At 41.5% G+C, this 14966-nt stretch overlaps 2 protein-coding genes across 6 annotated transcripts in view; one reads left to right on the top strand and one right to left on the bottom strand.

The window, feature by feature from the left end:
* Positions 1–8112, bottom strand: part of LOC136348302 (heat shock cognate 71 kDa protein-like) — a 78474-nt gene extending 70362 nt beyond the window's left edge. The window contains exon 1 of the mRNA XM_066299046.1: positions 7952–8112. The gene's annotated coding sequence lies outside the window, so the exon portion shown is untranslated. The remainder of the gene's footprint in view (positions 1–7951) is intronic.
* Positions 1–14966, top strand: part of LOC136348308 (uncharacterized) — an 86272-nt gene that overhangs the window by 52259 nt on the left and 19047 nt on the right. The window contains exon 1 of one of the 5 annotated variants that reach the window (XM_066299058.1): positions 8812–9103. The exons of 3 other annotated variants lie outside the window; for them this stretch is intronic. In XM_066299058.1, coding sequence (XP_066155155.1) covers positions 8966–9103 — 138 coding nt within the window. In that variant the 5' untranslated portion in view covers positions 8812–8965. Of the gene's footprint in view, positions 1–8811; positions 9229–14966 lie in introns of those variants that run through there. One more of the 5 variants, XM_066299060.1, reaches the window with a different exon arrangement.

Below are 14966 nucleotides of genomic sequence, written 5' to 3'. Positions count from 1 at the left end.
CACCGCTGACCGCTTTCGCCAGAACACGCATCCTCCATATAAGTCTGATAATTATTATCAGACACAATCGACCGATATCACCACTACAGACAGACAGACAGACAGACAGAAACGTAACCGCCAGGTTTATGCCGTCGGCCTTACAAAATGTCGATGTGCGGCAGACGGTAGCTAACCTGTAATGAGGTCGATTAGTCTCCTATCCGGGGGCATATTCTTCGGTTAAGAAGGCCCCTCATCGCTGCTAACCCTAAATTGTATTGTCGGAAAGTTCTGGAATCAGCAGCTCTCACTCAAATTACCCTCAGACGGTTTAAAAAACTGTGAAGGAAGCCGAAGGGTAATTCGGATCGGGTTCGAGAATAGCGCCCCTTGATGTCGTTTTGGTTTTTTCTGCGGTCGCCGCTGACCATTGCGTTTAATTGTTGGGCCCAGACAACCTTGCTAGGTCGTCTTAACACTTGGACTTAAAATACAATTGATTCCAAACTTTCGCTCTGAGAAGAATTCGAGAACATCGACATTTATAAATCTTCAGATTTGGTTTACGCTTTGGAAACGTGATATTTGTAGTTTACGTTTACCATGGAACCACTTTCGGGAATTCGCTGTCTCGGCTAACACCCAACATCGCACATAAATTCCCAAAGGTCACACCAAGCCAGCATCGACCACGAAGTATTTGGGCCGTGTTGGTGACGCACTATCGGCCAGCCATAACTCAAGTTCGGCATTTGGTCAGTCGGCTTATCGCCGACACCATCTACGATTTTTCGAAAGCTTCAGGTTTGTCTCCTGCAAATTTATGAGGCCCGGTTTGTATGCGCGTGTATGGAGGAACCGAGGGTTCTCTCTCGCAAGAGAGTGTTGGAAATTTTAGTTCTAGAGAACCCAAAAGAGTAACTTGAGTTCCTTTGAGATATTGCGACTGGTAATGGGTGCGTACAGGTTCCGGTAACTGGTGGCGTCTAAGTACGGTTTTATTTCCACTTCGTTCCTAAAATGGGGAGCGATTTCCGAACATCCGCTGTACGCCAGCGACCGCTTTGGGACCGTACCAATTACGCTTCGGTTATCGTCCCGGGTGTAACTATGTAGTAGCTTATTAGTAATTATTGCTAATTGAAGCTTTTTCGTTACGGCTTATAGAGACACGACTAACCTTGTGACTTTTAAGCCGCTTGTGGAGTGAAACTCACTTGCGAAAAGGAAATTTCAAGGCGAGGCTTCGGACTCCTGAAAACATCATCCATTTCCCCGTGACGTCCGCGTTGGATATTTCACATTTTTTGCCAGGGGGCGAAAAGGTCATTTTCCCAACGCGCGTGGAAGGTGCCACTTTCGCGCACGCTACTGCCGCGTTGTGAACGACGCGAAGCGGACGGACACTTATTTTAAGTAAAGCGTCCTCATAACGGTGCAGTCAGATGGGCAGCAGGTTGAGGACAGTGAAACTCTCCGTCTTCAAAAAAACAAAAAAAGAAGAAGCACCACCGTTTCGATTACAATTTAATCGGCCTCAAGGTTGTTTTCATGAAGAGATATAGTTGAATTTAAGACATGCAGATTCGGCCACCGATAAGATGCCGTTCAGAGAGACACGTTCGGATATCAGAAAGGCGAGTATTTCAGTTGCCCGAGCGGATCACCACTTGCTCCCCCCAGGCCCCAGTAGTTCAAAAACCTCGTGTAAAAGGAGATAAGGAGCTTATTGTCTTTCATCCGTAAAACTTGTTACACTGTACAATCACCACAACGTACAACTACGTGTGCATATGTGAAATTAGGAATTCTCGGATCTCGCAATTGGAGGAGATGGTCGATGCCGTTGTTTTGCAGCTAATAGTGCTTTGTGGTGAACGAAAATTTGAGAAAAGTATGGTACCGACTGGTGCGACTTGGAACTGCGAGAGAAGCGGAGCGGAGAAACCTGCAACACCGAAGTTCCAGAATACCCAAGTGAAATGGGGAAATGAATCGGCATGACGGATAACTTTACATTTCACTACGATCTCTTTGGAAAACTGACAAATTCCGAAACTAGGCCAAAAGGTTATCGTCGCCCGCATTAATGAGCCAATTTTAAACATTATCGGAGGCGCGTAATCATCACACGGAAGATGATCGCCACACATGTCGTAATAGAATTCTATTTTAATGTTGATTCGGATATATACGAGGCGTGCGCAAAAACCCTCTTTGTCTTCAGTCATCAACATTGAGCGATATTCGGAATTTGAAAGGTTATCGCCTGGGTTATCCATTGGGGCACTTTGTGTGCTGATAGGGACTAGCGTGATACCAGTAGTAAAGAAAAAATGATGCAACACGGTTGCCTAATTATTATATAGTCGGTACCCCTATTGAGTGTCACGTCGTCTAATATTGATCGGAAAAAGCCGATATTAGGGATGAATGGGTCACATAAGCGAAAAGAGGGTGTCTGGATTTATGGCCGCCAGGACAGGGCTCTCCCCTCCTTACGCCCTGTTTGATTTTCCTTGCAGTTGTTCGAGTCCGATTCTGCAGAGGGCGGACTGCGCCTCCATTCAAGGGTGCGGTATTGCGGCAGTGGTTAATGAGGGTTTTCCTACAACTGCCTTGATCGACGAGGGGTGCAAGCGAAGGTTCAGTAGACGAAATTGTGTTGTCATGGGGTTTTTCGGCGGCGGTAAACCGATAGAGGTCAGACCTATTTACCTTCTCGCTAGACAAAAATCGACAATATTTACCTTACAACAATTTGCAACCGTAAACAAATACAAGGCGCCTGATGGCGACATTTGGCTGACGGCTAATCGTTAATGAACTCATTTTCGACCGTGCTTAGTCACACTTCGTTCCTGAATGCTATTCAAATTGACCATGATTAATCCAAGAGCGACGATTACTGTTTGAAAAGCAGATGGTAATTAAAGCCTTTTTCGGGACTCAATTTACCCCATCAGACGACCTTTGGCGCGGAACCGCCCAATTAATTATTTACTACTAAGGATTCGATCCAGGCTTCATAGTATGTCTAGCCAAGCGGTTTTTTGCGTGGCCCCGTCTGTAGTCTGGATCGATAGACGCGATACGCATTGTGGATGACGCATTAAACTGGCGGCCTCTATCACCCTCGAATCCCAAATAACATCAGAAATCATCCCTTTAACTTTGGACAACCCCGAGCGAAGTCAAAATTGATGAGTTGAGACCTTGAGCCAATGGCAATACCTATTTGCAGTGGAATTAAGGAAGGTGTTTGTTGTCTAGGAACAATGTTGTAAGTGGCATGAACTGGAATTGGAGGCAATGTTAATTAGCGAAGTTTGAGATTTTGCCTCAGCTAAACCGAGATAATCTTATTTCCAATGACACAAACGATGGGTGTGACGCGACGATAATGCTTGTGATGTCACGAAGGGTGGTACTTTCGAAAGCTACATTCGGCGCAATTTTTTTCTATTAGAGGAGCAAATGTGCCGAGCAAAGAGGTCATTTTTTCAATGATCAATATCTTCTTTCTAACAACAAAGCGCATACAGACAGTGACATAAAAATAATATATGAATCGATTGACCCTGTTTCGATAGACTATACAAACACGTGTCCTCGCCTAAAAGCAATGGAACACAAAGTGGAAAAACCCAGTCGATTTTGTTTAGAATTTCTCCTCTATTTGTAGTCTAAGCACGGAATTTTGCAATGCTATAACGTCTACAGCCGATTAGGAGAGGTGCCGAAACCTAATTGGAGACCACTTAAATGTCTACTCAAAAACGGTCACGTTTCTATTGTCGTAGTAGACAGGAGGGCTGCAGTTTTTGGGGTCCTCCTGTTACTTGAAATATCATAGGCCAAATATACCCCAAATTTTATACGCTCAGGAAACAGTTAACATTCAGTTCGCCTTGCACTTGCATAAGCCAACGGAATCTCAATAATTTTCCATGCAGAAGGGGGATTTCGATGTATAAATCGGACGTTGCATTACAATTTTGTCAATGAACGTTGCATTGATTAGAATTGCATTTCCGCTGCACTCCAACGTTGAACACCTGGCTTAAATTTAAGGACACTTGCCCGAACATTTGCATGCTCGTATTCCGAGGAAATTGCGAATCGTCCCTCGTTGTTCCTGGTGAGACGAGCTATCTTCAATTTCTGAGCGAACACTCAATAACGAAAATCCTCTTAATTAAATTAAGCGCTTCCCCTCCTCGCTCCGCGCTCCCCATCCTCGTCATCAGCATCATCATCACCATCATCATCATCATCATCATCATCATGCGTCATCACCTGCTTTTCCTCCATCTTTACAATTATACGATATCAGAGCAATCCTGTGGCTTAAGATAACGTATTCCCCTTTTGAGTAGATATGATACACTTAGGTGAGATAAAGCGACTAAAATTCCTCTCGAACGCTCAGTAAATGGCACAAACATTAGTTGGGAAAACAAACGCTTGCGGCGTTGCTTTACACGAAATTTTGATGTGATGCTAGACGATGGCGCCACACGTAAGCATCATGTCGTTCGTCTATATATGGAAGGTTTCCGGTTCTCTGAAGCCTGTCGTTAGTATTTTCATCTGCGTGGACATTTTCTTCCTCAAGGTTTGCATTCGATTAAGGCTTGATAAGAACAGATGAATTTTGTCATAATCCTCGCGGTTAATTAAAATTGACGTAAGTATAATTCAGAGGAATTGAAAAAGCAGAAGCACTCAATCTCCATTCATAACGTTCAATTAGTAGTTTTGCCAGCGCTGCAAGACGCTTTGCGGACGCTACATCGCATCCGTCCTCGATACCATTTAGTCAAGTAATTTTCTTTAGGAAAATCTGAAAATCCCAGAAATTTCGACGAAAGCCTCATCCTGATAGGGGAAATCTCATGCGTAATTAATCAACTTCGTCCGGTTGTCTAGGGGGCACATTCAGGACTTTCAACGTTTGCATAGTAGTAATCGTTCTATATGCTTTTACGCCAATGAGGACCATGTTAAAAATCATCCTCGCACATACAAGTACATAATAACACTAATTTTAACGATAACAACCGTGTTTACAGACTGTCTGGGATTTTTAATGAAGGTGACGCGATTCTAATGGAAACGCGCCAAAATCCCCATAACCGACTAGTTTCCCATGCTCTAACGGTTCTATTCGATGCATATGAGAGAATAATAGAAAACGGTCTCGAGGGCAAGGGCACCGAACCCTTTTTCGTGTCCTAATTAAATGCAGCCCTCTAAGAAGATCCCTTGTTATGGTAATTCCTTCATAGGCGGAGATCTAAAAATCTGGCCAGTAGCAGCGAAAATAAGATGACTCAGTGGCGCAAAGCTCATTGCAAGGTCGCTTACGTAACTTGAAGGTTACCCAGTAATTAGTATTGCTTGGCTAGTTTATTGTGCAAAAGCCTTTTTTTTAAATTCTAATGCACCTTGGTGTAGTGCGACCTCGTCTAGGCGTTTTTAATTTGAAGATGCATTTAAGAGACTATTCGCAAGTAAAATTGCCTTTGTTGTGAAACCTCTGAAAGCCTGCCCTTGGGCTCGGGAAACAATTTGAAAGTAAAAGCTTAGACTAAGAGCTATTGGATATTGCCACACCGCCTTTTCTATTCATGCGAGCAATGATTCTTTGTTGCTGCAACAGTCTCTCACGACGGTTTTTTTTTTTTCTCGATCTTGCTTGGCGGCTTTGGCTGTGGTTTATGGGCGATAGAAGAATAGTTGAATGTGGGTTTGTCTCACAAGAGCTCAAGACTAATAAAGTTACATAATCGCAATTAGTATTCAAGGAAAGTAAAGTGATTTGTAAATTGCAAATATTCGAAACCCAAAAAATAGACGCGATCACCAAAAACAGCGACAAGAAAAATTAACATTCCTGTAGTTCGAACAGTTTAAGCTTTTTATCCCCTTCACCCGGATTCATAACAAATTTCCATCGGCTGAAGACCGAAAAAAGTTGGCTGAAGTGAATTCAGGGTGGTTCGCGTTATGCGTCGTTCAAATTACGTGTTGAATGGAAAATTGTCAATAAAAATGAGAACCTTCTCACTTGTCCTCGTTACTCCCCATCATACACGCTCGAAAGCTCTCTCATTGTATGCATTGCTGTTTTCCATTTAAAAGAGTGAAACATTTTCAGAAAATCATTCGAGCATTTACACGTTTTTTCCAAGGGGAAAAGATAAAAAAAAACTGCTGCCTGCGTAGATGTTTGCGTCGCCACTGAACTGCAAAAACGACACGCCCCTTTGGCCCAAGAAATGAAAGTAAAAAATCTATTTATCTAAAAATAATATTGAATGGAACGCGATGTAGAAAAGTTTGAATTATAGAAATGAGTTATTAAAAATTCGATTGAAAATATCGCGATGGAAAGCCAACGATTTCCGGGAAATATTCTGCAGCAAATTCTCTTATTAAAGAGGAGCGCAACTTGTCCCATGGAAATCAGGAACATGCGATGCACGAATCAGAAATTTATTTTTCTGCATAAACACTTCTAAAGAATTTTTTTACTTAAAAAAAGATTATGTGCCTGTGATTTCTGGGAAACGCTCTGTAAGAAATCTCGTCTACACATAAAAAAAGTGTTCGCTTCTCCTCGATAGAAGCCAGAGGCATGCGCCACGCAAATTTGGAATTGAACATAGAACAAGCACGTGTAAAGTATTTTCAGTGTTCGGATATATTTTAACTTAAAAAGAAACTGAAACGTCGAAGATTTTCTTAGAAAACATTTTACAATAGAATCCCTCTGTAAATAGAAAAAAGTTAACTGTTCTTCCGTGCAAGACAGAGGCGTATGAACGGTTCAACTCCAGACTCGTCCATCGACTGGGATTCGTAGGCAAATTTGAATTTTTAAACGCTTATCACTTGAAAAAGTCACGTGATACGCCAATGATTTTCGCAAATTATCTTGCGTTCAAGGTACACTATAGATAGAATTTAAAAAATATCGCGTGGAAAGCACGGGCTGCGTGACTTTGGGGTTAAGAAGGGCAAACGATTGCTTCAGAACATTTAAATTGTTTGGATATTTGCAAGTTGAAAAAGCTCCTGATACGCCAATGAACTACTGCAAATATTTTGCTGGAAAGGTACTGGAAAATGTCGTGTTTTTCCATGGGAGGCAATTGCGTGCGTTAATTGAGGTTAATGGTGTTAACCATTTGAAAAAATGTTGTGAACAGGAAAAATGTTCCGGAACGCAAATTTGACTTTTCTTGTTCCTTGCCCGTACTCGAAAACTGCCCCAGTGTCCGCCTGTTTTGATGGCTTCAAATTACAGAAAATTCTTAACTTTAAAATGTGTGCAATTCATAGCTGTTTTTGAGTATTTAAATGCAACCTTTTTGTATTGTTTTCGCGTATCATAGCCTTCGAGAAGGGGCTATGGATGGAGAAACCCAACCCGACCAAACTGAAACTAATTTGATTATTCTAAGCTGAAATAGTTGAGATTTTAGCTTTCAGGAAAACCCCGCGGACAGTGAAAGCTACGAAAAAAACCTGAGTTATTAAATAAAACACAGTTATAAAATTCTCAGTCGAGTCGATGGTGTTTCAAGTAAATTTAGAAAAATATAAAATTCTGCTTGATGAAGTCACAATTGGTACTAATTTAACCTTGAATTATGCAGTTGTCATGACTTTAGGACTCTCACCAAAATGGCGGCTTGATATATACATACGCTCGTTTCGAGTTTGAACAAACTTTGAACTTGCATTAGTCAGTTTGGTTTGTGATCTTTCTGTGAATTTGCAGCCGTAGTTTGCACTACATCTTTTCAATACGCTTGAATTTCCAGTTTCTACGCTTCAGACGTCCGTGATAGCAGTTTGCCCGATAGTTTGAGGATACATTTTAAGTATCAAATAAAACTGTTTACACGGAATTGGTGAAAACATGCAGCTGGTACATTTTTAGACAGTTTGGACTTACCCTTTACGGATGTTTGAACGTGCAGTTTGTTTAGGGGTTTCGAATAGTTTTCACGTTTAAAATTCAATTCAGAAGCACTTTTTTATATCAACGATTGTAAAATACTAAATCTGACATTTGTCATTTAATTGGTCAAAACAAATTCGTGACATCCCGAAAGTGAGGCAAAGCTGCCGATGAAGGCGCTGCGAGACGTAAACAAGTCATAGCATCAAATGTCATTCTAAGCCGTATTTAGTGTTAAAATTGCTCGTCTTGCATCATTGCCAGTTCACATTTCGGTTCCAATCGACCTAACTGCTCTGTAAAATTAGTTCATTGGCGGATTGTGATACGCTACATCCCCTGGCTCTGCGATTTTCCACGAGACGCGATATCGTCTTGTAAAAATGCACCCACTTCCAAGAAAACCTCCACAAAAACCGAACGTGGAAGTAGGCCATGTGACGCCAGACGCCACGTTGTCGTCTCCTCGCTCATTGCATCGAAATTGAGAATTACCATTAGTTGTCAGTTGCGTAATGGGAACGTCTAGCCGGAGTCTACCTGATCTAATTAAGCCCAAAAAAATTCGACGCGTGGCCTAATGATTAAAAACGCTTAAGTAGGCGGATGTGGTGTAACGCCTCCTCCCGGTGACGTAGGGACTGAGTCATTCTAGCGTTGAGAAACCCTTTCGTCTGCTGTACAGAGAGAAAAAACAACGGGCGCACAGACTAAACAATCGAATAGCCGGCAACGTTGCCGCTCGGCTGTGGCATGCGTGCATCTCTCAGGGTCGCCGGTGTTATCACAGACAGCCCTGACGCGTCGGGCGGAGGGACGTTGAAGGCGGCGAGGGGCAGGGGCGACTCTCAACTGTCTAGACGATCTCGGCAGCACTGTACACTTGACAGCGCTAGTCTGGCTCTCGCAATCGGCATGGCATAGTGCGATCCACTTCGGTAATGAGTGGTCGCGTCTAATCGCTCAGAAACGCGTTGTTCAGTTTCGCGTATTGCTGTGATAAGCCAAATGACTGTGAAGGTTTCTCAGGTCGAGTGCTATTGCGGTTGCCTGAACATCGGGCATTTGGAGAAGAACATCTTGAAAAATGCGTTTAAAAAATGTTTCGGCACGGTGATCCGGCGAAAGGTGCAAGTTAACAAAAAGGTACATGTTTAAGTTACATTCTAATTTCCAACGTCTGTGATAACGTCGCTGTGATAGTTTGTTGATATGTTGTGATCTAGCCGCTCGCCGATTTACGGGGGATCAAACGTTCGACTTGTTTTGAAGTAAGTTGGAGTGCCGTCCTCCCTTTTCTATCAGAGTTTCCTCATCCTTTACGGTTTAACTTCCTAGAACTGAAATCGAGACGTGTTCGCGGGGATAACGTTTTTTTCTCAATGGAGTAGACATTTACTAGACACTAGCGGTGCCCCATGGTTAGGGACCCGGTTAATTAATTGACGGCAAAGTATTTAAAACATTTAATAACGGGATGTTGTGGCGCTTAAAATCCTTTCGAAACTGAAAATAACGAAGCTTTATGGAGAAGAATGTGAGAAAAATCTGTCCTATAGGGAACGTTTTCAGTCACGGATTTTCAATTTTAGAAATAGCCTCCCACGAAAAACTTACTTCAGATATCCCCAGATCTCTTTAGATTTTTAAAAATTTCTATAGGCGTCCCCTGACCACCGCAGATCCCCCTAAATCTCTTCAAAATTCTTTTGAGTTTCCTGGATCTGTCGAAATTCCCGTACATATTTTTGAACTTTTATAGATCCCCTTCGATCTATTTCGGTCTTTTCACATAAAATTTTTTATTGGAAAAGTTCTAATGTCGTCTTCTCGATAATCTTTTCAAAAAAAATTCCACATTTTTTTAAAATTAAATAACAAAATAACTTGCTGCAGGGACGTACTTGCCATTGCCGACACGTATAGCGTTGAAACGCCAGTGCAATGTGAAATAACTCGGATCAGTTCGATGTGAAAGGTTTTTTTCAATTTCAACGAACAAGACATGTTGTTCGCTCATTAACGCACGAAGACCAATTTGAAAAATTCGTTCGAAGAATGTCAAATGGTCGAGACGTGACCACCCTCAATCTCACTTCCAGCGTGCGTATGGTTTCACCCGTACACAAAATGCTAAAACTTTCTAGTAACGCGCAGAGCGAATTCTTCGCTGTTTACCTAGTGCGGTAAGACTACCTCACCGCAACCATTTGCGAGACGAAAGGAGCACCTTGCCACACGTGCACTTGTCAAACGTTTGCCGCTTGCAAAACGATTGCCTGATGGATATTACAAATCTTCTCATCGCAAGCACATACGCGCCGCGAACAATTTTTTAACGCACGTACGTTGCGTTACGCGCGTGCAAAATTACCTCACTCGCCTGCGTGATCTCTGTTTCGCCGCAACGAGCGTGTGGCAAACGATCACTTTCCGCACTCGACGTGTAAACAACCATTCGGTACGAGACTTACCCTACACGTTCTTACCGGAGGCTTGCAACGCCCCTTTACCGCGTGCACTAGCGAGTTTGACGTTGTGGCAAATTCCGCACGTCTGTGTGCAGCAGTGTTTACCGTACGCAAAAAGAAATTTGTCACTTTTCCATGACAGTAACATGCCTGTCGAAAGTATTTTTCCGCACGCAAGGCCTTGCGACATGAAAACTGCGTGCATCAAGTGTTTGCATGCAGGAAAGCAAATTGAGTTTTAAATACGTATTATTTTTGATAATATTGCCTTTCGTTGTTGAATTGTATTTATGGACTATTCATACTCGATTCATATGGACAAATATCACGCGAAAATTACGTGGGTATAATTAAGTTAAATAGAATTATAGTGTATGAATCGCAGGGCGCAACTTTCCCATAACATGTGCCTATGTAATTTGAACGTTGTCGGGCATGACTTAGAAAGTGAAACCGCCGGTTAAACAGTTAAGTAAATAATATGTAGTTTGTGTGGAACAAAACTTTAATCTTCCGTAAAGGGCCCAGCTCTGCATGAAATTCCAACTTTAAAAGGTGATGGAAGGAAGCTTCCAAGAAGACGAATTTGTCCTAGCCCCAAACCCAGAGTCTTCTTCGGGAAGTAGGTAGTGGAGGAACCCTGGGGCCGTTTTCCACAGTCTGTGTCGCTTTAATTTGGACTAAGATTATATATTTGTTCGTCTACGAATGCGCTTTGCAAATAGAGGTAATTACGTTCAAAGGAAATGACTTTGAAAAATATCAATCTAACGCTGGTGTACGTTTTGTTGCATCAACAAAATACGCCTTAATCACTAAAGTTAACATTAAAAGTATGTGGTATCACATGTTAAGAGATAAATTTATTACAAATGCGAGCCATGTTAATTAGCGGTGATATGGATAGGGCCCGTTAATACATAATTGATCACACGATAATATTCTTAGACCGATCTTTGGCGCCTTGAAATGTACACTAATTACAAGATCGCAGTCCGGATATTTCAAATTATTGACCATATTGTAAATACAGAGAACGCCACGGCTTTCATCTTAGTATACAATGTACACATGTCGAACCTCTTAAGTCTGAAGTTGCATGAGAACTTGAACAAATAAATTTGTTTTTTTTTTCACATATGAAAAGGACAAAAATCGTTTCGAAACTTCAATTTCGCTGCTATCGGGACCAATCTCACGGTGACCACTCAACTGATGCATATTCAACGTGCGCTCTTGCTAAAGCAAATCTATGATTTTATCATTGTTTTCGCAGTCAGATCCTCCCAGTTACATCTTCTTAATTTATAATCTGCAACGTAATCCAACAACAACGATCAACCAACTTATTAGAGCAACCGACTGCAGGAACATGTACAATGTTTACCAATGTGTTGTTTCTTAAAACCACAGTATGACTAAGTCTAAATCATTCCGACGTAACAAGATCAGCCTCCACACTTACTGTTGTTAATAATTTAAAATTATCTGTAACCATGAATCGCGCGGAGTACTTCTAGCGCTCAGGTAGATCATTAATAAAAGTGAAGAGGAACATAGGGGCCACAGTACCACCCTGAGGTGCGCCAGATGTAGCGATGTAGGACTCGGATAAAGAGGAATCCATCTTGACCCTTTCGTCTCGATTCTTTAAGTACAAGTCCTCAAGTACAAGTTTGCGAACAAGAGCGTTCGACGGGAGAATGTCCCCTCCGTCAGTTTGCGTATCGGAAGCTCATGATCACGCTTATCAAAAGATTTTGCACGATCATAAATCACTTCTAGCCTTTGTTTAGTTCCGAATGCGTTTGCCACACGGCACGGGGTTCGGAGTGCGAAAAGCTCCACGTGCGCACGTACAGTAGTGGTCAAAATCATAGGAACTTTTTGAAATTTCGAATAATTTAGACTCGACGGCCTAAATTCAAAATGGGTTTTGAAAATATGATTCTACAATGACTGTTGATGATAGAAGTACATAACAATAAAACAATAATAATTTGTATACAAAAATAAAAAAATTTATTCACTTCGACCTGGACAAAAATATACAGCAACTTTTCCAAAATAATTATAAAGAGCGATAAAACTTCAACAAATTGCTAAAGAATTGTTCAATAATTAATATTTTGCATAATGCCCTCGACTAACTTCTGCACATCTTCGCGGCATTGAACTTACTAAATTGTCGATGTAATTGTTATCAATACTCTTCCAGGCTTCTTGAAGTGCCCGAAATAAATCCTGTAAATTGGAACATGTATTATTCCGAATTTCATTATCCACACATTCCCGCGAATTTTCTATGGGACTGAGATCGGGAGATTGCGACGGCCAAGCAACAACTTCTATCCTCTCCTCTCTAAACCATCCTGAAACAAGTTTCGATTTATGTTCGGGGTCGTTATCTTGTTGGTAAATGCTTCTTGGTGACATGGTTTCTTCCAGGTACGGTTGTGAATGATTCCTGAGGATGTTGCGGTGCATGACCCGATCCATGCGACCTTCTATTTTGTGAAGCGGGCCCATACCAAAACCAGAGTAACAACCCCAAACCATAATCGAACTTCCTCCGTGTTTTACGGTCGGTAAAGCAAACTTTTTTGCAACCTCGCGCCTTTGGGTCGTCTGACGTATGATGGGCCATCGCTTTTGAATAAGTTAAATTTGCTGAAAACTACCAATTTCGACTGTTCAGATGTCCAGCGTTGGAGATTCTGCGCAAACTGAAGTTGTTCTTCTTAGACAGCAATGGTTTTTTCGCTGGTCGCCTACCAAATAATCAGTTTTTCACTAATCTTCTTACGGTCTTGGAACTGATACGAGCTAGGCCCGTTTCCTCTAAATGCGATTTTATATGAGCGGATGATAGAAATGGTTTTTTTCGACGCATTCGAATTGTCCATTTATCAGTTCTTTTTGTAGTTTTCCTCGTGCGTCCTGAATTTTTCGCAGCTGCTTCACTTCCTGTTTGTCTGAATTTGTAAATGAATCAAGATACAATTGACTTATGCCCACCCAAACTCTTTACAATTTCGCTTTGCCGCCCGCCACTTTTGCACCGCTCATTGGTAATTTTCCCGATCTCTAATGAGATTGTTTTACCTCGACCCATGACGAAAATCGTCGATTTAATTTAGAGTGTAAAACGTCTTTAAACACACAAGTCTGTTAATCAAGTGAGATTTGAAAATTCCAAGAGTTGCTGTATTTTTGTCCGGCATTGGAAAAATGTGTTTTGACAGTTTCTTGTAGGAATCGTTGATATTTTACTTGGATGCATTTTATTTAAAATTTTAAAAAGTCGCTATAATTATGACCACCACTGTAGATGGAGCTGCATGCATCCGAGTAAAATCTAATAAAAAATTACCTCCAGTTTCGTGTTTTTTTTTTTTTTTTAATATTTCTCAGCTTTCAAGCCCCTCTGAGAACGCTCCTGATTTTAGCCAAATAAACCGGCAAGCTGCAGATTTTGTGCGAGAACACTCATGGTTTGAAACTCGCGCTAAGGTCAATGGCGTACCGAACTTTTGGGCTCAAAATTTACAAAAAAAAATTATTCTTTTCTCGCCCAGGAAGCAGCTTCACGCGGCAATTTCTGTGCGGTTGCCGTATCAATTTCGCGTCTTTCCCGCCTTTTGCACGATATTTATGTTCTCTTATGCCTTTCATATTACGAAATGTGAGCTGAGAAAGAATGATTTTAAATTAATTCTCGCAGATCTGCAATCTTCCTAGAACCCGGTCTTTCGTTCCAAGACGCATAACGAGTTTGTTCTTATTTACATAGACATATAGCACGGCTGTTGTAACCGAAGAAGGATGTCTGGAAATTTCTTTTTTTTTTTTTTTCTTTTTTTTTTTTCTCTTAAGGTGCTATGTGGGCTGCCTTGGCTTTACCCCCGTGTCCTTCGCACTTACATAAGGCGCAACGCATACGAAAATATTTACAAACGAATTACCATTGAGCTTGAAATGTTTCAGGTCTAGGAAGTTATGACCTGTGAAATTGAATATATGTTTAAATTTCTATAAAGAGGTCACCTACCCGGCCGGGCATTGATGAAAACCTCTCTGCGATGTCGTAACGAATTGCCTCGAACCTCCCGAATCCATTCTTCAAACATCATCTAAACCTATGAGCTCGGATTTGCCTGAGTATATTTGAACAAGGATTGACGCAATAATTAATTTATGCAACTGCGAAGGGAGTTTTATGTTTCGAATGTCACAGCGATAGTAAAAAAAGCAACAGCATCCTTGGTAATTCTGTTAACTTAATATTCAGTCCACGAGTGAGCAGCGGACCGAGGATAAATAATGCATTCTAAATGTTAAAAATGGGAAAAAAGAAAGGGAACGTGTATATTTATTAGCTGCTTGAATATAGCTAGACATCCTAGAAACTAGAAAAACCAGTCCTCAACGTATATTTCAACTGAAGAGGGGCACACAAACGTTACCGGCAGAAGACGAAAGAAGTTTCCTTCGGGTGGAGAGAAAAAAAACTGGCTCCTCCACGATCTCCTCACGAG

Source organism: Euwallacea fornicatus, chromosome 32 (assembly GCF_040115645.1).
Source record: "Euwallacea fornicatus isolate EFF26 chromosome 32, ASM4011564v1, whole genome shotgun sequence".
In the NCBI taxonomy this organism is placed as follows: Eukaryota; Metazoa; Arthropoda; class Insecta; order Coleoptera; family Curculionidae; genus Euwallacea; species Euwallacea fornicatus.
The sequence above is the reverse complement of the archived record's forward strand: the minus strand, read 5'-3'. Positions and strand labels throughout refer to the sequence as shown.